The sequence below is a fragment of the Sardina pilchardus genome, chromosome 1 (genome assembly GCF_963854185.1).
Source record: "Sardina pilchardus chromosome 1, fSarPil1.1, whole genome shotgun sequence".
In the NCBI taxonomy this organism is placed as follows: domain Eukaryota; kingdom Metazoa; phylum Chordata; class Actinopteri; order Clupeiformes; family Clupeidae; genus Sardina; species Sardina pilchardus.
In genome coordinates this window covers 40669511-40693133 of record NC_084994.1, presented here as the reverse complement: position 1 = coordinate 40693133, position 23623 = coordinate 40669511, and the positions used below count along the sequence as shown (strand labels likewise).

At 46.0% G+C, this 23623-nt stretch overlaps 1 protein-coding gene across 1 annotated transcript in view; it reads left to right on the top strand.

Moving 5' to 3' along the window:
- The window catches only part of LOC134091289 (insulin-like growth factor-binding protein 4), a 19999-nt gene extending 7061 nt beyond the window's left edge, over positions 1 to 12938 (top strand). Inside the window, exons 2-4 of the mRNA XM_062544321.1 lie at positions 7901 to 8073; positions 9110 to 9235; positions 12184 to 12938. Coding sequence (XP_062400305.1) covers positions 7901 to 8073; positions 9110 to 9235; positions 12184 to 12321 — 437 coding nt within the window. The 3' untranslated portion in view covers positions 12322 to 12938. The remainder of the gene's footprint in view (positions 1 to 7900; positions 8074 to 9109; positions 9236 to 12183) is intronic.
- The last annotated feature ends 10685 nt before the right edge of the window (positions 12939 to 23623 follow it).

Below are 23623 nucleotides of genomic sequence, written 5' to 3'. Positions count from 1 at the left end.
GAGGGAGATGGAAGAAAGATAAAAAGAGTGACGTGGGGTGGAGGTGGAAAGTTGGGGCTATTGGAGGGGGTGGGTGGAGAGGTGGTGGTGGTGGTGGTGATGGGGCTGAGGGGAGGGTTGGGTTCAGTTAGGGGTGGTGCCTTTGGCAGCCCTGGACGTGCTTCCCAACAATTCCTCGAAATGCAGAGGGTTTTCGCAGTATCAGAGACTCTAACTGATCCAACTTGGGGTACCTCCCCCACCCCCAGCACCACCACCTCTGCCCCAACTCAAACCCCGCAGCCCACCACCGGCCCGTAACACTACCCCCCCCCCAACACACACACACACACACACCACCCTCACCCCAACCCTACCCAGCACGCCCGTTTGCCGATCCATCTTCCCTCTCCTCACCCAGGCCCACGTCTGCATCCAATCGACGCAAGCTCCGAAACGGCCTGGCGGAGCAGCGCTCTGCTGACAGCATCCTGGCAACGTTGCTGTAACACTAGCAGAACACAGTGAGGAGATTTGTGTAGCGGACTGATTGGACCGAACATATACAACGCAACACAATACAACACCCCTCAACCCCCCCCACCCCCCCAAATCCTCCGATCGCCTCAGAACAGAGCAAAACAAAACACAATGGAGGATTTGCATCTGATCTGGATTTGATGTCTGCTATCAACATTCATCATGTGTCAGTTTATGAGCGCCTCGGATCAGAGGAAGGGAGACAGGAAAGGACAGAAAGAGCGAGGGAGAGAGAAAGCTGAAGACGGAGAGAGAGAGAGAGACACACAAATGCGGTTTCTTTCTCTTTTTTTGCCCTCGCCGGCTTTATTCATTATTAAACCGAGTCTCCCTCTCGCTCTCTTTCAGTCACTTTCAGGTTCAAGTCCCATCTCAGTCCTAGCAACAGGGAACAGCACGGTTATAAATAGAGATGGGAGAATGAAGGAGGGGGGGGCAATAAACAGAAAGTGAGAAAGATAATAGAAAAGAACAAACAAGTCGACAGATTTTGTCGAGCGTAGACTGTCTGTAGGCGTGCAGCAGCGCGTGGTATCAAGGAGAAACAGACGTCGGGGTAATGGGAGATACGCAGATAAAGACCAATGTTTCTTGGCCTCTGGCTGAAGGTGCGTGAGTGAGAGAGTGAGTGTGCGTGCGTGCATGTGTGTGCATGCGTGCATACATGTGTGTGTGTGTGAGTGTGTGGTCATGCGGTCCGTGTGTGCATGCATGCGTGTGTGTGTGGTCGTGATTGCATGCGTGTGTATGTGTGTGTGTGTGTGTGTGTCGTTCGTCTCATGCGAACTTCAGATGTCTCCAGAAGTGTGTTTGCTTGTCGTGCGAAAACTGCTGACCACACTCCCCCCTCAGCTCCGCTTCCCCACTTTCCGTGATCCTGTTCGAGGTCATTTTGTTGATTTCATCTAACGAAATGGAAATGTAGTTATGCGTGTGTGCTTTGTGTGTGTGTGTGTGTGTGTGAGTGTGTGTGTTTGTGTAAGGGGGAGGTCGGTTGCTAGGTTTGGATGGTAATTTATGTAAATAACAGCAAACTTATCCACCGCTCTCAGGGCTGACAATAGGGCTTGCTGAACACTCCGATAAGACCCGAGCACATCAAAGGCAGACAAAAGCTGCGAGCTATTGCACTTCGTTTCATAGGTGCGTTTTGATTGGTTTTGAAAAGTCGTGTTCCCCTTCAGTCAGGGCCCACTCCACAGGGAGTTGTGTGAGAGGATTAATAAACAAAAACAAACACACAAAGGCATTTTCGCTAAACACCCAAGGCGTGTTGGGACAAGTCGTCCCTGCAGGGTTGAACTCACGGTGAGGACAAGTGACCTTCTAGTGAAAGGAGTGTGTAGGGGGAGACAAGAGAAGGAGAAGGAAAGAGAGAGGGAGAGAGAGAGAGAGAGAGTGAGTGAGTTAGTAGTAATGGGACTCATAGTTCTAGTGAAAGGAGTTTGTAGGGGAAGACGAGAGAGAGAGAGAGAGAGAGAGAGAGAGAGAGAGAGAGAGAGAGAGAGAAAGAGTTAGTAATGAGACTCATAGTTCATTGCGAAGGAAAAAATCTTTGACAGCGGTGGGTCCTCCGAAACACAAACAACAAGCATTCATAACACAATTCATCAGTTTAAATAGTGTGATGAGCATAATTACTCAGACTTGCCATCAGAAATCATAGCGGGGTGATTCATCTGGGGCCCAATCCATCTCTATCCATCTACTCCAAAAGGAAAAGAAAAAAAAAACAAAAACAACAAAAAACAATTTCCCCTCTTCGACGAGAGAGGAGGGAGCAATCACTGGAGAGAGCGTCTTGTTGCTGGCCCTTTTTCCGGAGCTGTTCTTGTTGTTTGCTTGTCTTGGGCAGGCCTCCCATTTTTACAGCTGGAGTTGTGGCGGTGGTAAATACGATTAAGTTATTACCACTCCCCAAGACAGCGCTGGACCCATGTGGTGCGGGGACCGGCGCTGGACGAGCTTTTTCGAACGGCGGACGCCATAAACCAGCCTGGACCCCTTTGCGAAAAAAAAAACCCTCAACAACAACAACAACAAAACAGAAGAAAATAAATCACAGAAAAATAAGGGGCCCTGATTTTTTAGAAAAAGGGGCTGAGGGGTTTTTAGGACAACAGTGAGCACACATAACATGTCCTTGTTTTTTTTTCTGACTTCCCTGTTTTCTTCAAGAGAGACCTTGATGTGGGCCAACTGAAAATGCTGTGGATTGAAATACAAGCACATGTTACACAAAGCTACCCATCCCTCCTTTTCTCTGTCACCATTTAATTACTTGTAGGGTAATGTTTTAGAATTCTATATGCTTGATGGTATCAAATTCTATACCTTTTATTATTCTACACACTTTGGTCACATGCAAAACTCCACTAGTTCCTGGTGGTCTTTTCTGTTCTCTGTCTACTGTGGTCATGGACAGTCCTGGCTCAGCAAATGGGAAATAAACAGTGTCTGGGGCCAAGTCGGTAAACACATCCAACCAATCAACACAAGGCATGAACAATTCCACCCAATCAACACATTGCTTCAGGAGCACAGAAGGGAATGGTGCAATTTGATTGGCCATTGAGCTCACATATCAACCTTTCACCAGAATAGCTGACTCTACCTTTAAATGGACCACACAAACCCAATGCCCCTGCCTTGAAACTATACTTGATATGTCATGGATTATTCATATTTGCAGACATTGCATATTCCTGCCGGCTATTTTGGACTACCAGGCTTCAGTGAAATGTTGTAGTGTGTGAATAGATGAGGGACTTTGCTATACTCACGTCATATTCTTATGAATGAAGGCTGCTTTGCTAAACGTTTTGATTTATTATGATATAGGGTACAGTATGTTCATTGATACTATTTAGTTGTATAATTATAGCACTCGTTAGATCTTTTCATTATGTCCTTGCTATGACGAGTTTGATGATTTGACAGCTGCAAGGACACAGCATTACATTAATGTTGTCTGTTTTTTTTTGGAAAGAATCTTGGAATGTTAAATGGACCCAAACAGAAAAAAGACTGGATCAGCCTACACAAAAATGGGTGGGGGGGGGGGGGGGGGGGGGGGATGCTACACGACTCCTCTTTAAGGAGTTTGCCCTTCCTTCCCATCAACCCACGACAAAGTCCGCCCTCCTGCTTGTACCTGGCAACAGCCATTCCAGGTGAACCTCAGGAGAGTAAAGGGCAACTGAAGACATGGCAACGTCTCTTCTGTTCGGAGTGGAACCCCCCCCCCCCCCCCCCCCCCCCAAACAGGACCACTGGTCTCTGGCCAATGGAGAGCGATTCCTCAGCGACACCCATTTGTAATTAGTGTGAGGTTTGCCTCTTGTTGAGTTATTGCAAGGGGTGGCTGGAGAGCACAACTGTGACGTCAAGTCAGCTAGGACTACCTCGGGGCACAAAAGTTCTTCACGAGTCTCCGTGAAATCCGAGCTGACTTTGCGTCCAAGTCATTTTGGAGGTCTGAATCTCTGAATATTCAATGTTTCACTAAGGTTGCATGATACTTAAACGGTAAACATTTTGGCTCAGCTAAGAATGTTCTCAACTCTTTGTGAAGGCAGACACATTTCATTGCAACAAGACAAACATTCAAGGCCCAACAGCGAAACAGCCTTTCCCATTGTCTCAGCGACACCCGGGCCTATCTGTTAAAAGAAAACCAGCATTTGTAATTATGCACTTTTGTGGTCTTGTGCAAGAGATAAAGTTATACGACGGGGGAAACATAAACCCTTTGTCTCGCCTTTTCCCGTTCCATCTGTTTTGTGGCTAGTGGCAGTTTAGTGCACAAGAGCACCTTGTCATTTGGGCCTTCGGGCACTTGGCACAGTCAGACGTGCGGTGAAGAGCGCCGCTCTCTCGCTCCCTAAACTCTCGACTGTGCACACGTTTCTGTGCGATGATGTCTGAGGACGTTGTGCAGCAACGTGTCTCTGTCGGTCTCCAGATAGAGTTGTGTTTCTCTCTCCCGACGAATTCTTTTTGAATTGATTTTTTTTTTTTTTTTGGACAGGACCTGTTCAGACCGTAGCCTAAACATCCTTCGACCCCGAAAAACATCCAAGTCGGATGAAATGAAAGGCGGTGTTTTCCCAATTACGAGCCCATGTCCCCTTTTTTTCCCCTCTGGGCTGGCTGACGCTCGCCCCTTCAGATGTGGCGCACTTTATTTGCTGAGCCTCTGCCCGGAGGCTGCGGCTTCGCGAGCGAAGGGGTCTGTTCCGCGAGAGACCCGGTGGCCTCCCGAAAACCTCCCCGTAAAAACCGGAGCAGCGGCAGCACTTCCTCCCGCGGGACAGGACCACATGGCTGCCCGAAAAAGGACACGCCCCCCCCCCCCTCCCCAACACCACCACCACCATCAGCCTCCACTCCACTCCACTCCACTCGACCCACTTTGAAATCGCCTCGGCAAAAGATCAACGACAGAGCGCTGAGGAGAAGCCATGAAATTGGGACACGGTAACAAAAAAAGAAAAAAAAAAACAGGAGTCAGGCGGGGAGGCTGTCTGAGAGAATTCCTGCTTCTTTCAGGGGGAAAAAAAAATGGCCAGCTGATACTCCGAAAGCAAGTGGTGTTTAGAGAGAGAGAGCGAGCGAGGCGGGGCCTGCAGAAATCCCCTAAAAGTGCAAACAAGGTTTATGAACGAAAGGCACGTCTGTGAACCTTCTCAGGAGGGGAAACTCCCTGGCCTGGGGCGAAAAAAAAAAAAAAAAAAAAAAGACGGCGCTCTCCGTCAAAAAGCAGCGCTACAAAATGACAGCTCCAGCTTCCAAAATAAGGACTTAAAGGTCGCCATAATTAAAACTGTCCACTGCTGAATGCTGCAATTAAACCTGCTGCTTAAAGAGCACAGGAGAACAGCGCACGGCCAAGGCCATGGAGCATTGTACCACTTGATTGAACAGATTGAGTGATGCATGGAGTAATTGCAGGCCATAATGTTTCAAAAAGAAACAAATAAAGAAAACTTACGTAAAATGCACGTCCTCTGCTATTGTTGTCCGAACCCCAAGCTAAGAGGTTATCCATCAAGGCAAATGAAATGTTCGAGTTAATAACATGTACTTTGGAAGATTTTAAAATATAAAGAGTTTTCAGTTGCTAAAAATCCCAGAGCAACATGTCATTCGTCTAAACGGGGGTTATATGAGTTAGACACGTGCACGACCAAATTCGAGTTCACAAAGTTTACCGACCGACTCCTGCGACGTCTCTGACCGGAACGTGGCATTCGCTGTCGCTGTACAACTTGTTTCTTCAACATGTGTGACCATCTCCCAACAGTGACGACTTCTAACATCAAAACGAGGTCGTATCCAACCACCCACTTATACAGTATCTCTTGTGTTATCTGACTTGTGTGACTTGCTGTAACACAGTCACGGTGGTGCCACTTGCTATGACAAAGCAAGTCAATGGTGTGCATGGAAGCTAATGAAGGTTTTGAAGCTAATGCAATACAATGCAAAACGCAGAGTGATTACTAACTGTAAATTGGCGCGAGTGGGGATATCCTGAGATATCACCACGCATGATGACTCGTGGAATGTACGTGGACATACAGTAAAGCGAAGCACCTTGTGACTGGAGTATTAATATCATAAGCTTTGTCTTTTGTCTTTTGGTGCAAGCTGGTCTTTGGCTGAACTGGCGCATTCAGGCTCGCGCGCACGAGAGAGAGAGAGCGAGAGAGAGAAAGAGAGAGAGAGAGAGAGAGAGAGAAAGAGAGAGAGAGAGGTGGCCAGTTGTGTGGGCACTGGGCAGTTCTGCTTCTGGGCTACTTATCAGCTGAACACGCAACATTTCCCGAATGTGCCCGGTCCGTGGCGTGCCAGCGTGCAGCGGGCACCTCTTCCTCTCGGCTCCCGAGGCCAGGGCACGGGCAAAAACATTTATGCCAATTTGGAAAGAGAAAGTCATCCAGCAGGAGCGGTAGGGGGTGGGTTGTGGGAAGTGTGTGTGAGTGTGTGTGTGTGTGTGTGTGTGTGTGTGTGTGTGTGTTGGGGGGGATAGGGGGGGCTGGTGAGGGGGTCTGTGTGGTGTTTTCCGTCTGGCGCCACTCTGCTGCCCACTTTTAACGTAACCCAAATGAGTCAAACCCAGTACAGGGGAGCAGCAGGAGAAAACACTCTCTCTCTCTCTCTCTCTCTCTCTCTCTCTCTCTCTCTCTCTCTCTCTCTCTCTCTCTCTCTCTCTCTCTCTCTCTCTCTCTCTCTCTCTCTCTCTCTCTCTCTCTCCCCCTACTCCTTCACTCCCCCTCACTCCTGAGAAGCCTCCAGGAGGTCTGCTTTGAGGACTGGACACACACAGCAGTGGTCTTCCCCCCTCAGCCACCTCCACCAACACCACCCAACACCACCCAACACCACCCACCCCCCGTCCACTGGTCTGCCCGCCACCTTGGTAGCTGCCCTAGTAGCTGCCTCCGCCACGACCTCCACGGAGAGCGTTTCCCTCCGAGAGCGAAGAATGTTTCCTTAGGAAGCAGCTGCCTGAGGGCTGGTAGTGGTGGAGGTGGTGGTGGTCTCTCTGTGTGTGTGTGTGTGTGTGTGTGTGTATAAGTGTGTGTGTGTGGATGGATGGATGTAAGGTGAAAACAGCTCAGAGGGAGGTGAAGGTAGTGGGTGGTGGTGGTGGTGTGGGTGGGATTGAGACTGGCAGACTCCTCTTTAACAAGCCCCGGAGGAAGCAAAAGAGCTGTAGTTAGCCGAAGCGATTGGTCAGGAACAGCCATGCCTCTGACCGAACGTCCCAGTAAAATCAATTTGGACGGGGATCACCATAATAATATAAAAAAAGCAGTCGCGCCAAATGTGGTCTTAGCCCGAGAGCGACCGTGGTGGCGATGGTGGTTTGGCTCCAGATTGGGGAAATTGCAGACGATTCCCCTGGTGCCACTTACTGTCGGGCTCTTTTTATAGGTCGCTCGTTTTTCTCCCTGTAAATGAGGGCACCTGTGAAATATCTCTTTTTCTTCCCCCCTTTTCAACCCAAGCGCTCTGTGCCAGGGCTGCCCAATGCCCATATCTCTGTGCCAGGACTGCCCGTCTCTTCTTGTCTTTGGCTGAAATGCCCTCACTCTCACTGCTAATGGAAGCCAGCGGAGGCCACATTCCTCAGAGTTAAACAAATGAACATGTGAAAAATGAACATTTCTATCACAATACAATCACAATCAAAAGTATAGAGACACATTTGACGCCATTGCTTGCTCGTCTGTGACGCACGTCTTTTGGAGTGAACCCCCCAGTGTGGTCACTGCCCCTTGGCTCAGATGCCCCTTCTTGGGTACTGACCTTGTTTCTTCATGTCCACTCCAAACCCCCCATCCCTCCCCGCCCCTCCTCTGTTTGTCCTCAGCCATAGAGAGATCGGGGGAAGAGAGCGTCATCCCTGACCACCCCAACAACAGCAACATCCGCTGCAGCCTCCAGGACAAGCGCTGCATCCAGAAGAATCTGGCCTCCCGCCATAACGGCAAGTCCACCAACCAGAGGAGCAACAGCGCCCGCGAGGACCCCAAGGCCGCCCTGGTGAGTTCTAGAACCCTCCCTCCATCCATCCCTCCCTCTCTCACCCACTCCCTCTCTCACCCACTCCCTCTCCCCTCCTCCTCCTCCCTCTCACACCCTTCTCCTCTCCTTCCCTCTCTTCCTCTCCTCATCACTCCTTTCACCCCTCTTGACCTCCTCCAAAACATTTTTGGCCCCAATAATCACCTAATTGCCGCTGGAAAACACTGTGCAAACAACGCGGGGCTGAAGGCGCGGGCACCACTTCTTTTACGGGGTTAACGGGCCCCTGAGCGCCTGCCATTTTACTGGGCAAATAAATACGAGCCCTTGTAGCCATGCGTTGTTAAACAGGGGTTTACATAGCAAAAAACATGTCGGCCAACACGGAGAAGAGGGCTAGTCTGGGGGGGAAGTGGTTTGTTACGTGTCGTCGCTTGTATATTATGTTACAGGCTGAAGCGTGGTTAAGTTGTGTCGTTAAAGCAAAGGGGGGTTCTGGGTGTATCAGAGGTCGACTGGGAACATTGTGTTGATTGACAGGGTTCGTAAAATCAAATGAACGCGGGGCGGGGAATGGCGCTGGAGGAACATGTCGCCTAGCGCACGCAGTGGGGGATCAGCTGTTTGTGTTCAACCAAATAGTTCTCTCTCCATTATTTGCTAATGGTTTAATGTCTGATGGTTACCCCATCAAGCTCCCACTGCTTGGCACGGGCGGCATGTGTTTACAACATGGCTTCGTTCACTGGCGTTTCCCCCCACTCTCTGTGTGTGTGTGTGTGTGTAGAGAAGGTTTGTGTGTGTAGAGAAGGTTTGTGTGTGTGTGTGCGTGTGTGTGTGTTTGGCAGTGAGGAATAGGTGAGAGAGTGTGAATGACTACATGGGTGTGAGTGTGCTGTGTGTTTGTTTGTGTCTGAGTGTGCGTGCGTGCGTGTGTCTGTGTGTGTGTGTGTGTGTGTGTGTGTGTGTGTGCTTCTGCTCTCTGCTCACCACTGTGACGACCCTCCTGAGAGTGACCTGTCCTGTCCTGTCCTGTCCTGTCCACCCCACGCAGGCCCCGTGCCGCGCCGAGCTCCAGAGAGCCCTGGACCGGCTCGTGTCCAACACCCGCACGCACGAGGACCTCTACACCATCCCCATCCCCAACTGTGACAAGAACGGAGACTTCCACGCCAAACAGGTAGAGGGGCGCGGGGGTGTGTGAGTGTGTGTGTGGGAGGGTGTGTGTATGTGTGTGTGTGTGTGTGTGTGTGGGGGGGGGGGGGGGGGGTTTCACAGGCAGGAAAAGCTCAAATGTGTCTTGTTTTCGGAGGCCTGATCGTTTTCATGTGGTAGGAGCAGGAATGTCCCTCGAGTTGGCGGTGGTCGTAACTCATGTTGTTTGGTTGTGCGGAGGACTCGCGAGTATGCTGTTATGAAGATTAACGCATCAGCCCAACCCAAGTCAATTTCATTTTTATATGAGGATTACGATTTATGTCAGGGTGCTTGGATCGGTGACAAAGACAACATGTTCTGGACAATGTGTATCTAGTCTCAAAGCATCTCAAATTGACACAACACCCACTCATTATGCCCTCTTAAAGAGGCATTAAGTGGCGTTTGAAGTAGCTCCCAGTTCTTCTGCCTTGCTTTACAGAGACGCTTTCAACATTTCAGCTGGCTCAAGCAAACTTTAAAAACTATAAAGTCAAAATGACAACAAAAAAGTAAAACGTAATAATAATAACAATGTTGAAACATAGGCTACAGTTCATCACAGGCTTAAACATGATTTACGTTGCTACATCAGATCATGAGCCAGAGAGAGGCTGACGTGACAACGTGATTGTGATGTGTCAATAACGTTCAGCAAGGAACTCAAACTCAGACCTCAGTCTTGCTGACGAGGGGAGAGAGAGAGACGACCGCTATTGCGCAACAGAGAGCAATGATCCTTTGTTTGTTGGTCATTACGTCTGCGTGTTTGGAGTCTGAGTTGACATAAGTCCCAGCGTAAGATTGGGTTACTTTTTAACGAGGTCACTTTGTAGTAGGACTTGTTGAACCCTGCGTGCAAACACAGACATGTCATCTTGTCATTTTGAACCACAGAATGTTTCACGAATCACGATAGAAAAAACCCCCCCAATGATTATGCCCATGCACAAACTGTTCTTTGTTCAACTTTTATCTTGATTTATTTGTTTGCTACGTCAGATTAACACATTTTTCAACTGACAACAAAGATATTCAATGTAAATATAATGTGAGGCTATAGTACCTGGTTTTGACGCCTTGACTGTGACAACCATGGGGGGCCACTTGTTATATTTTCCTAAACTGTGATGGATGACCTTATAAAGACATCTACTCCTCCTGACATAAACCTAGTTGTTCATTTGGACAAACATCAAACAAAAGATAGAATTGGTTCATATGGACAAACATAAATAGCAACAAGCTACTAAAATCAAAAGCCTATCCGCTTACCAGCAAAGCTCAAAAATGACTCTTTTTTCCTGTCCACTTAATCTACAGTTACACTGATGTTGAGCGGAAAGCCAGTTTAGCATGACAGAGGTCAGAGGGCACCATTACTTGGAAGGGTCGGTCAGGTTGGGTTATGCTGACTGGTGCCCAGGGTGGGGAGTGGGGACGTTGTGTGGGAATCAGAGGGACCACATATTGATTTGGAACAAAGCACACATAACCTCAGCCCATAGCAGGCAGCACCAGAGAGTGTCTGCATAAAAGAAAAGCGAAGTGCAAGCGTTTTTCTGAGAATCGTGCTAAGCCAAGATCTGGGAAACGAGGTCTGTTGTTGAGAGTGCAAGTTTAACCCCTGACCTGGCGCAGGCTACATAAGCATTTTTTGGGAACTACTTTTTTTTCCGCAATGTTCCACCCTGGTTGCACGTTCAACCCTTATATTGTTCTCCTATTATCATTTAAGAGTCTGGTGGCTATCATACATCCTGCTGATTTTCTTTTCTTTTTCCTTTTTTCTTCACTGAGCAAATTCTTGTCTGTGTTTGAAAAAGCCACAAAAATGTCCATATTCACTTTGTACAAATACTAAAAGTGTGCTTTCCAGAGGTCAAATTAGCTAGGTATGCTGCTTTGGAGGATGAATGCCTGAAACTGAGTTTTCTTTTCATTAGTGGTAATGTCCCTCAGGTTCACAGTGGTCGGACAAACACAATGTGCTGAGTCATTCAGATGGAAGTCAATGCGGCTTTAGCTGAACTTCCTATACTCACTGGTCAATAGTGACCAACAGGCCCAGTGATTTTCCAAGACCCCTGTCTCGCCACCCCAAAGAGAAAGTCAGCTCTGGATGATCTGAAAGAAATCGAATTTTGTATAAGGAACTTTTACATAGTTATTGCACCTGCAGATCATTAGGGTATACATTTATAATCACACTCTATTTCTGGTGCTATTATTGTTCACTTGAATGACATTGAAAGAGAATGTAAAACAAGTTTCTTGGTGTTTTAAGCCCCCAACATCATATTTAAAGCAGCACTGCCTGGAAGGTGTTAGGGTTAGGCATGGGTTAAGGTTACAGTAGGTTTAGGACTGGGTGCCTTTAAGTCGACGGTGGCAGCCCTGCCTGGATGACAACATTGGGGGCTAAAAGCACCATGGAGTGTAAAATAACCAACTCTCATTCAGTAGCTTTGTCTTTGATGAGCTGAGCCTTATATGACACAGGCCTTGTATTGCTTGTTTGTCTTACCTTTGGCTCGTTTGGCTGTGATGTAGTGGTCAAGGAGCTGGGCTAGCTTGTAGTGGCCTGAAAGTTGACAGTTCAATTTTCGTCTTCCACCGTTGTGCCCTTGAGCAAGGCACTTAACCCCAAGTTACTCCGGGGACAGTGATAGTTGGCATAGTTGAAGTCACTTTGGACAAAAAGTGTCTGCTAAATGTAATGTAAAGTAATGTAATGTAATGTAATATAATGTGATTTAATGTAATGTAAAGTAATGTAATACAATGTAATTCATTGCAATGTAATATAATGTATAGTAATGTAATGTAAAGTAATGTAATATAATGTAATTTATTGCAATGTAATGTAAAGTAATGCTATATGTAAAGTAATGTAATGTAATGTCTCCGATGATTTGTTTGCGGCTGCAGTGTCACCCGGCGCGAGACGGGCAGCGTGGCAAGTGCTGGTGTGTGGACCAGAAGACGGGCATGAAGCTGCCCGGGCCCCTGGAGCTCCGCGGGGACCTCGACTGCCACCAGCTCACCGTGGCCCAGGTGCGGGAGTGACATCGCCTGGCGCCAACGCCGGCACAGAGAGAGGGTCTCGGGGAGTCGGAGGGGGCATGTTTTGAGGGACACTCCTCCCTCCATCTCTCCCTCCATCTCTCCCTCTTTCACTCTCACTCTCTTGGCTCTGAACCAATAATGTGCAGTAACGTGTGGTCTCAGGCCAGCTGCAACCCCACTAGTGCTGAGGTCGTGTGTAACTATGGAAGGACTTGACCCGAAAAAGAAAAAAAAAAACTCCACCAACATTGAGGAGCAATGGTACTTGAGTACTGTATGCTACAGAGAAAAAAAACATAGAGATGTCTTCTTATATTATCATTGTTTTATTATAAATTTTTGTGACTGTTTTGTGAGCTTCTGTATGTGTGGATGGGTGTTTGTTTTTCTTGTGCCTATATATATATATATATATATATATATATAAATATATATGTATATCTTACATACTATATATATATACTGTATATGTATAAGTCTTTTGAGCACTTGACTGTCTTTTAATATCAGTGAAGTTATACAAATGTGCTGGCTTTAAAGTAAATAAAAAGGAAAAACAAAAGATTAAGGTTTATGTCGAAGAAATCCAAATAAATAGCTTTAAAAGCTGTTCTGAACACGAGGTTCTGGTGCTTTTCATTTCAAATGTTGCGTTCACATCTGGGACATCACATCATCTCCAACCCACAGCAGGGATTTGATATCATGCGGTTTGAACGAGACGTTAACACAAAACACTTCCATAAAAGTGCATTCATTTTTCTCACAATAGATTCAATATGAAGTCCAAAGATTATCTATGCCATTACTATGACAATATCAGTGTGTGTGTGTGTGTGTGTAAGGGGGGGGCGGGTGGGGGGGGGGGGGGGTGGGTTCTGCCTAGTGCATTTATGTCACCTGTACAATTCATCTCTGTGAGGATGAATAAGTCTGACATACTGTATGCAACTCATTGTTGGTTTGGTTTGAAGTCTTTCCTCTATGACAATTTCTCTTTAGTGCTCTATCCAAGTTAAGCATGTAGCAGTGCTAAATGCCTCCCCACAAACACACCCACGCACACACACACACACACACACACACACACACACACACACACACACACACACACACACACACACACACACACACACACACACACACACACACACACACACACACACACACACACACACACACACACACACACACACACACACACACACACACACACACACAACCCCCCCCACACACACACCCCAGAACTGAGCTGCAGCTCCAGTGGTGGTTCTGTCTCCCTGTTTTAAATTACCCATTCATGATCAGCGGAAGCTTTCTCAAGCCTCGCAGGCTGGGCAGAGGAGGAGAAGAAGGGGGTAAAACAAGACCTTGAAAGAGGAAACTCTGCGTCTGACAACCCAGAAGTCCAAGAATAGATGTTCTTTATCACAGCATGTACCCCACAATCCCCCACCCGCCCGCCCCCACACACATACACTTCTCCTCTTCTACCACCCCACCCCACCCCACCCCACCCACACACCTCTCCGCCTCTCATCGTCCTCCTCTACTCCGCCTTCCCCCTTTACACACACACACCCTCCTCTCTCCTCTACCAACACACACACACACACACACCCTCAACTCTCCTACCAACACACACACACCCTCCTCTCTCCTCCTCTTCTACCACACACATACACATACCCTCCTCTCTCCTCTTCTACCACACACACACACACACATACCCTCCTCTCTCCTCCTCTTCTACCAACACACACACACACACACACACACACACACACACACACATATACCCTCCTCTTCTATCAACACACACACACACACACACACCCTCCTCTCTCCTCCTCTTCTACCAACACACACCCTCCTCTCTCCTCCTCTTCTACCAACACACACACCCTCCTCTCTCCTCCTCTTCTACCAACACACACACACACACATACCCTCCTCTCAACACACAGACGCACACACACACACATACCCTCCTCTCTCCTCCTCTTCTACCAACACACACACACACACACACTTCTCCTCCTGTTCTTCTACCACCCCCACCCTCCTGTCTCCTGCACTGCTTTGACTTGGAGCCTTATTTGTCCAGGATACTGGCATGGGTAACCAGGATACTGGCATGGGTACCCGGGCTCAGGGGGACTCTGTGCTGTGCTGATAGGATAATCTCCTTTCCTCCGTTGGCCCCAGAAGAGCAGAAACGCTGATCGCTTCTCTTCATGTTTCGTCGCAGTCGTTTCTTTCCTTTTTTTTGCGGTTTTCATTATTTTCCACTCTCATCCTCTCCCTCTCCCCCTCTCTGCAGGCATCCTGGCAAAAACGGGTCGTTCTAATAGTGCAGAGGGTTCTTCGGTGCCAGGAACCAGGTCTTTTTTTTTTTTTTTTTCCTCAAACCCAACGGGCAACGTTTTAGAAGGCTGCAACAGGGGTCCATCTCTTGGCAACGTTGAAAAGTTGTGGCGTGCCTCCAAGCGTGCACTTTTGCAACATTTTGCGATGAAAACCTTCAACGCACGAGAGCAACATTCAAACTGAATTACGAGTGAGAAAAGTCGAGCGCGAGAGTGACGGGTGATGACCCACGTCCCTCCGGACTGGAGACAGGGGCCTCCATAAAAATGATGAAAAGTCGTACAGTCAGACTCTGACGTTCGTTTTTTTTTTGCGAGCCAGATGTCTTCGAAATGTTAGAGGCCAGATGCTGTTTCTGCCCTGGTTTGAAGCCTCCCCCAGCCTTCACGGATGTGGTCCTTTTCAGAAAGCCTGACACTCTATCCCCAATCATCCTTTGCACTACGCTCATAGGAAAACCCCGCAGTCAACATCCGAGCAATTAGCAACCCCCCCCCCCCCCCGCCTCCCATCTCACCCCCTCCACTCCTTCTCCCGGTGCCACATTAACAGCAAAGTTGGTCCTTGGCAACATAACCTCCATGGCAACATGGCCCCTGTCTGTGAGCTGACGAGCTCCCTGATTGGCTGGGGAGATGAGTCAGAGGAGAGTGATGGGACCTGGAGCCTGTCAGGGGGTGAGGGTGCGGGGAGGGGGAGGGGGGCAGTGGTGTTGAAGGTGGATGGATCAGTGGGTTTTAGTGAGGTCAGCGTTTGTCATCTCCCGAAATGGAAACCGCACGTAATCCTCCCCCATGAGCGTTGGGTTACTAATTGACTCCAGGGAGAAGAGCTTCGTCTGGCTGCTCATCATTAGGCTCAATGGCATACTGTGAGCAGCGGATCCAACTCTGAGTTCTCTGCGTGCATACACAGTCTGTCTGTGTGTGTGTGTTTGTGTGTGTGAGAGATGAATGTTCACATGTGAACCATTCAGCCTGTGTGTGTTCCTTTCGGAAACCATCCCGTGTCATGTGTGTCTATGTACTGCACACCATCCACATATGGATACATCCTGTATTATGCTTTCAGGTTTCTCTTGCCTGCCTGTCTCTGTGTGTGTGTGTGTGTGTGTGTGTGTCCGTGTCCGTGTGTGTGTGTGGTGAGCAGGAAGCAGTGGTGTGCACAGCTGTGTCGCTCTTCACCCTCCTTGATCCTTGGACAGCTGCTGAAAGCTGCTTGCCAAAATGATTGACAGGCTTTTATGGGTGCAGATGGAGAACGGGAGACTGACAAATAGGGTTTAGGGTGACACGAGGGGGGGATAGAGAATACCAGAGAGAGAGAGAGAGAGAGAGAGACTGTCTGAATGAACACAACACGACTACCCCAAAAAAATGTTATGACGCAGAAAAACATAACATTAAAAACATTAAAATGAAAATTTCTGTCATGCACGTATTCTGTGACGACTGCGTAACGTTTCATATGACTTATAATGCCAAGGTGCAGGAGAGGACTTGAGGGGATAAATGCATGGGCTCATGCTGATGCAGGATTTCCATCAGCTTTTTCCTGGCAAACAGCAACACACACAGATGTTGCAGTAAGAGGGTGATGTTCTAAGACTAACCACACACACCAGGTTCCAATAGCTATAGTTTTCTTTTCGATTGTACCTGGAAACATTCACTTTACTTTTCACATTTCAAATTAAAATCCTAACACTGTTTCTTCTGCGTGCCATTGTCCATTGTCTAACTGAGCAGGTTAATAGCCAACAAGTTGAGTTTCTATGAAATAAACAATGTGAATGGCAACATGCCACATAATTCATAACAAGGCTGAGTGGAAAGCTGTGGGTGAAGATGTGCTGAAAATTTGTGTTTAAAGGAAGGCTCTTTAGGTCCATGGCCCTTGGCAGAGGTGTATGAGCCCACTGCCATGACTGTAGACACGTCAGACACGTGAGTAGATAAATAAAGCATTATAATTAGTTTTTATGACTAAGAATGGCTGAATCAGGAGGTATCAGTCAATAGGAATTCACCATGAAATATCTCTTTTCCAGGAATGCCCAGGAAGTTCACGGCGAGTAACAGTCTTTTTGTTGTTGGAATTCATTAGTGACTAATAAGTACTTTCTGGTTTTGTTTGGTTTTCGAGTAAGAGGGGAGGAATCTGACTGATATGTTACGGTGAGTTCAGGGACACACCGATGCAGAATTACTCTGAGAGTAAATGTCAGTAAATAACCTGTGACAGGGTCGAGAACTGAACCCTGGAGTACTTTCTCAGAAACTGGGATCATTTCATTGCAGGCCTGTGGTGACTAGTGGAGACAAACATGTATCAAGCTGAACCTGGCCTGCCCTGTTTCCTATTACATATAATACCTGTTCTGGAATCAGGCCATGGTGGTGAGACTATGTTGGCTTACATGACACAAACCTGCTGACTCACTGATCTGCAGCTCTCTAGTGAATATGCATCAGATAGGCACTGAGGCTATTCAAGATTGTATTTAGGGAGCAGTCTAAGTGCTTTGTCTGATAACTGTCCTCATAAATATTGTCTGTCACATGGACTGGAATCTGGGAGGCATTCCATCTTTCTGGCTAGAGATGTCCCGGTAATTATTTAACCAGGAGGCCCAGAAACTTTCCTTTATCAAAGAGGGAAGCTCTGCAGAAGACGCTTTCGCCCAGTGATGAAGCAATATAGCGTGATGCCACGTACGTAATCTTCAAAGGAGCATATAGGAGGACTGGAGCTAATAGCTGAAGGGTTAACATCTGGGGTCATGTTATTGTTTTGTACTCCCCCATTGAAGGCAGCCAACTAGAGCCATTTCGTAACAGGTTTCTTGACCTCATTTGTCTGCACCGACATAAAATGACTGGACATTTTGGGGAGTTGACGGAGTCAAACCATTACTCACCAAAAAACACATATTGAGTGCTTGCATACTGGACACAGAAAAAGGAAAGGAAATAACAAAAGACTATTTTGGCAGTCACTAAGGCCCCCAGTACCCCCCCCCCCTTTTTTTTTTTGTTGAGCACAACCATGACTCATCCTGCCCGTTAAATCTGCACGCTAGCTAACCATGAGCAGACGTGACTTGGTTTTGAGGAATAAAGGGCGGGGGAAAGGTCATCTTAGGTTATGAGGTTTCTGGGCCTCCAATATGTACGTAGTATTTAGTCATTTTATCTCTCGTCACCACCTCATTAAAAGTCATTCTTCTTTTCGTCCCCTTTATTTCATAGTTTTTTTTTTTCATTGTGTAAAGTAGAGCAATACTTAAGGTCGAAACTATGAAATAGCATATTTGGAATAACAGCGCCCTCTACATTTATCAGCATCCCCGGGAAAAGATAATAACAAAGAGGCAAGAGACATCATCCTCTGGCATTTTATCTTATTCACAATGAAAACAACGAAGAAACCCCCAATCTCAAAGAGGAGCAAATTTATTGTGAGATGGAATTTTTTTTTAAGATATAGTCAGCTTCTTGACGGTTGTCAGGGTGCTTATGAACTTCCAAACAGTGATCCAAGATGGCCTGTTTTACTATGGTACTGTACATGTATGAAACTAAAGTGGTACAGAGGTGAAACTAGTCACTCTTCAACATGGCAAAGACAAGAGAGAATAGGCCTACACAAGCAAGGAAGTGTGTTGACCTCAGCAAGTCAGGTGAGGAGCACAACAACAGGTACTTATCAGAAAATGTCCATATTTACAGTTAAAGCAATAAGATGTCCAAACTTGCCTGGCAAAGGACTCATGCCTGTCCTTACAGTTTGAAGCAGAGATCCCTAAGGACCACTGTTGGAGATACACAGCTTAAAATAAGTGAACAACACACAACAAAGAATTTAAAAGGCTTGCCAGGAAAAGGCTTTTCGTGTGATTAAAACAACAATTGTTAATGCCTGGGGTTGCTCAGTGATGTTGGGATATTACCTAGAATCTTGCTCTATGATCAGATGAAAAGAAAACTCAGCTTTGTGCCAACACACTTTCAAGGTGGATTTAGCATACTGTACATAGAAGACGGACTAGAACAGCTTGCCTAATTATACGTATAGTGGAGTGACTGTAATGTTCTGTAGCTGTTCATTCAAAGGCCTGGAAGTGGAAAACATTAGGATTCATGAACTCCAGGAAATACATGGCCCTTTATAGGCTGAATGCCTTTGCCATGACAACAGCGGGTCATGTTTGGTTCATCCAGGTCAACGATGAGGTCAAATGTACTTCATCAATGAAAAAATGGTTTACTGCGCACAACATTAAGTTTCTGCCATGATCATCTTTGACTTTGACCTGAACTATTGAAAATGCAGAGGTGTACTGTGTAAGCTCAAGAGCAGACCAAGGAATCTGGATGATCAAGAGACATTCTAGAGGACGGTTTTCAAATCCGCTGCATCTTCTATTCTCCATTTCAATGAGATGTTGTAGAAGACCTGAGAAGACCTTTGTATTCTGTTATACTTTTGCTGTTTTCAGGTCTATGAAATAGTCCAAATAAAGAATAATGTGTAGGTATGTGATTGGTATTGTAATGCACCTCCACCACTACTAAAGGAATATTAAACTGACTTGAATAAAAGAGTAGGCATGTGTGTGTGTCTAAACGTTTGGTGTTGTGCTGTATCTACATACTAGAGGAATATTACACCGACTCGAATGCTGGTCCTCACAGTTCTCCAACCGTCTGTTCAGCGAGTTAAATGATCTGTTTATACGCGGGCTTGGCACTGTACACAGAAAATAAATATCGAGGTAGTGGCTCGGACCAAACCATAAACAATTTTGCCCAATCAACCTTTTTCCTTGGCAACACTGAAGGGAGGGGTTTAAATTCTATTAGCTGCTAAGCGAAAACCATTTGCCAAGCAATGCTTGCATAACAAGAACTATACTATGTCTTTAAACAAGATAGAGTAAATGCCAACATAATAAGACATATTATGTTTTGTTCATGCAGATTTGACCAACATGTGATTTGTATCTAAAGAAGCTGTAGATGCTCCCATTTGAACACAAACTACCAAGTCAGTCTCACCTTTGTGCAAGCACTGACATTATGGCTTTGGACAAAGCTAAAAGTCATTGGTCATTGCTGGAATGTTGTATTTGCACAAGAAAACACTAACCAGGAACTATTTTTTTGAGGAAAAAAATATTGTTTTAGCATTCCAGCAAAATCTGAGAAATGCAAAAAGATTATGAGCACTGATTGCACGGCTTGGTGTCTTCAGAGACCAACTCAGAGCCAACATCAGCATCAAGGGGGGGGAGTCATGCCTTCAAAAATGAATCTGAAGTTTGTTTTACAAGTTCTTTGGACCACAATCGAAGAGAAAAGAGATTCTGAAACATCAGCTCACATATATGTTCATTTCTCTGTTTGTTTGTTTAAATTGGTCCACGTGATCTCGCTGTTAACCGGTTGACCGAACAGGTCAGATTCTTGTGGTTGCCCCATGTCCTTGTGTCTCAAATACTTGTTGACTTAAACATTATTTCACACCCCAGTTAGGTGAACACGTTCAACGATAATAGCCACGGCATTTGTCCAAGGAATATCTCAGGAATGATACATCATAATAATGGAGCTGCCATCGCCCTCTAAAAATATACCCATGGTGCACCACCAGTAAGCTTTCAAGGCTGTTTAGTTCCACTGCCTGAGTCTATTTTGGTTGAGCTCCGTAGGCTTTGGAAGCTCTGTTCTGAATGGGAAGACACTGGAGCAAAGGGGGAGAAAATTCCTGTGACTAATCCCAAATGGGAAGTCTGCGGGGCTTAAGGTGGATTCCTGCGCTTGTGTTCCAATGCGACTGGCCTCCTTGTGTCCAGGAGCGCTGAAAATTCCACAGCTGTTTCCGAGCATAATGCTGCTAGATAGCTGCGAGACTCGTGCTAACTGAAAGGCATTGTTGACAGCCACCTCTTGATTCTGAACACTGAACACAAAGTGCAATGGACAGAGAGAGAGAGAGAGAGAGAGAGAGAGAGAGAGAGAGAGAGAGAATTATTTTCAGAGCTGAAAATAATATTTACTAAGGATTACACCTGTGCACATGACATCTAAATTATTACACAGAAGCCTATGCTGCCATTAAAAGTCATGTGGTTTGGGACATTTCCTCATGTTCTACTGCACTAATGAAAGTCAACCGTGAAAGAAGACAATGCATCTTTCACTGTCTGAATGAATAAATAATAATAATAAAAAAGCACCCTTCATTTCCATTACTTGCTTATTTAAGCAATATCCCCCACCAGGGTGTACGTTTCAATAGTTTTAGAAATGTTCTTCTAGAGTAATTGTTGCCAAGCAACACAGCAACCCAGACAAACTCATCAAACTCTCTGGCCAACTGGAGGTTCGTCAAACACAGTGGTTCCCAACCGTCGGTGGACCCCATTAGGGCTCCGCACCTTGTTTTATGGCCTGAAATTGTGAGGTGACCAAAATACATATTTTTGCGCACATTAAATATACAAAATCCCAATAAGACATCCAATTGGATAATCAAAACTCTGTACAATCCAAATTGAAACATATTTTAGTTCCACATTTAAATTCATGCAGCTATTTATTACCTCTCACCTCTGAACTTGTGTAAGCAACCTTCAGATCGGGCTAGGCTAGGCATTGGTAATTTATCCCCGGGCCCCAATTGTTGAATAAAACAATGTCTTGTGTGTGTGTGTGTGTGTGTGTGTGTGTGTGTGTGCATGGGTAGGAGTTCGGGTAGGGGGCCCTGGCTTGTCTTGTCTTAGACACGGGCAAGGGGACGTTCAAGGAGAAAAGGTTGGTAACCACCAGTCTAACACATCTACTTTTGGTATTCCATATCAGATGGAATTGTAAGCCAGGTAAAAAGGTAACTGTTTCTAATGGTGACCGTACCAATTTCATAATGATGTAGCCTATGGCTAGCCTAATATTTAACCAGCACTATCACACCATACTTTCAGCAGTGGTTCTCAAACGTTGGAGCGAGTCCCACTAGTGGGGAATAGAGACATGGCAGGTGGGGCACAACGCAACAGCAACAGGAGAAAATGTGTCTTTCGTGCCTCCCTTCATTACTGACCTTCAGGTTTGACAAGGATCATCAAACAACCAAAACAGAACTCACACAGACAAAAACAAGAGTCATGAACAGGCCTACACAGAGATTAAAACAGTAGACCTAGACAAGAATTGTTACAGTACATGGAACCAAAATGTGAAAATAATATTGTAACGTTGCCATTTTGCTGGGGTGATGACGGGGACAGGTGGGGCTTGAAAATGCCCAACTTCCAAAGTGGGGAATGACGTGAAAAGTTTGAGTTTCACTGGCTTACAGGGTGATTTCTTTAATGTTTCAGATATGGTCAAAGCAGCACAAGTGATAGTTGTTATATCACCTAAGCGGTGCGACTTTATTGGACACACAATGGATCTTCCAAAACCATGTTTTGACTCAAGACATTATGGTCATGGCTCCACAACCTAATGATTTTGTTTGCCTGAGCAGTGTGCAAGGTCTAAGTATAACCTACTTCCAATCCATCAACAGCCTATCCATCCGTTCTCGCACGGCAAAACATGGCTGTGTGTACCTTCTGGGACTCTGAGTTAAGCCGGGATATAGCGTTGCGATTATTGACAAGGAGCGCTGTTCTAGAATTTCAGAAGAATGTGCGGCATCCTTGCTGTGACAACATGGAGCGAAGGCGGTCGCAGCTGCACTCCAAAGGCCTATTTATGTGTGTGATCGGAGAAACGGTGCTGTCATACTTGGGAGGGCACTAGGCCATCACCTTTGGGGAAAAAAAAAAAAAGATAACATGATACAATAATATTCTCCCCGAGAGGACTGAATCATTGTGATGGAGAACATTTGGCTTGCCCTTCGACAAGGCACAAAATACATTGGGCGAGGATTTGGGGGCTTGTGTATCAACAAAGGGGAGTGTTGTTTCACACCCGTGGGAATTCAGTCATGCAAGCCTCATGATGTTCAGGACAGGAGTGCATTATAAATGGGATATTATTCAAGGTTAAGCTAGCCAATACTTCAATCATTCAGAGCTTGAACTTCGAGCTATCAAGGTTGTGTTTCTAGTTTGGCAGTGCTGATTCCTGTTAGACAGTACAAATTGAGTGATTCCTGCTGTATGCAATAATGCTGACACGTTTAGAAATTCTATGTAATTGCTATTGTTGTGACAATCAGCACAGACTATTGGTGTCAATACCATTTAGTCAGAAATGAAGTCTGGTGAAGCCATTCAAATATGTTGGCATCTTTCAAACACTTAGGCATTCATATTATTGCCATTTATGAAGCCATTAAAAGATGTCGACATCTTTCAAACACTTATATTAAAGTGTTGCTGGAATAAATTAGAACAAACCCTGGCCTAGGCCTAATGCAACTCTCAGGGTAGTTGCATCCCCACCCCATTTGTTTTTCAGATGGTTTTCATTGTCAAATTGGAAAAGACTTAGCTATTTAGAATAAAAGTTTAAATAGCTTAATACAACATTTGATCCATTTCGCAACTGATTTCCACCAGGATAGCATAATTCCCATTGTATACTGGACGTTTACAAATATGCCTAACTCTTGCAGAATATCTAACAATAGCACCACTTTTTTAATGCGACGTAAAGTAGGTTACTTAAAGATCAGGCAAACAAGGAAATTGCACTGGTTGCCAACAATGAAATTCAGACTAGTTGCAACCAGATGTGGAAGACGAACATCTGTCAAGTGTCTGTCTTCTCTGAAAACATAATAATGGTATGAAACATGGCAAGAGCAAAGCAGTTGTCGCTTGTGCCTGTGATGGATTTCTGTGAACCTCTCCAGTTATCTGAGCGCCTCCTGTCATCGTGCAGAAATTAAAAAAATAATACACACATTCTAG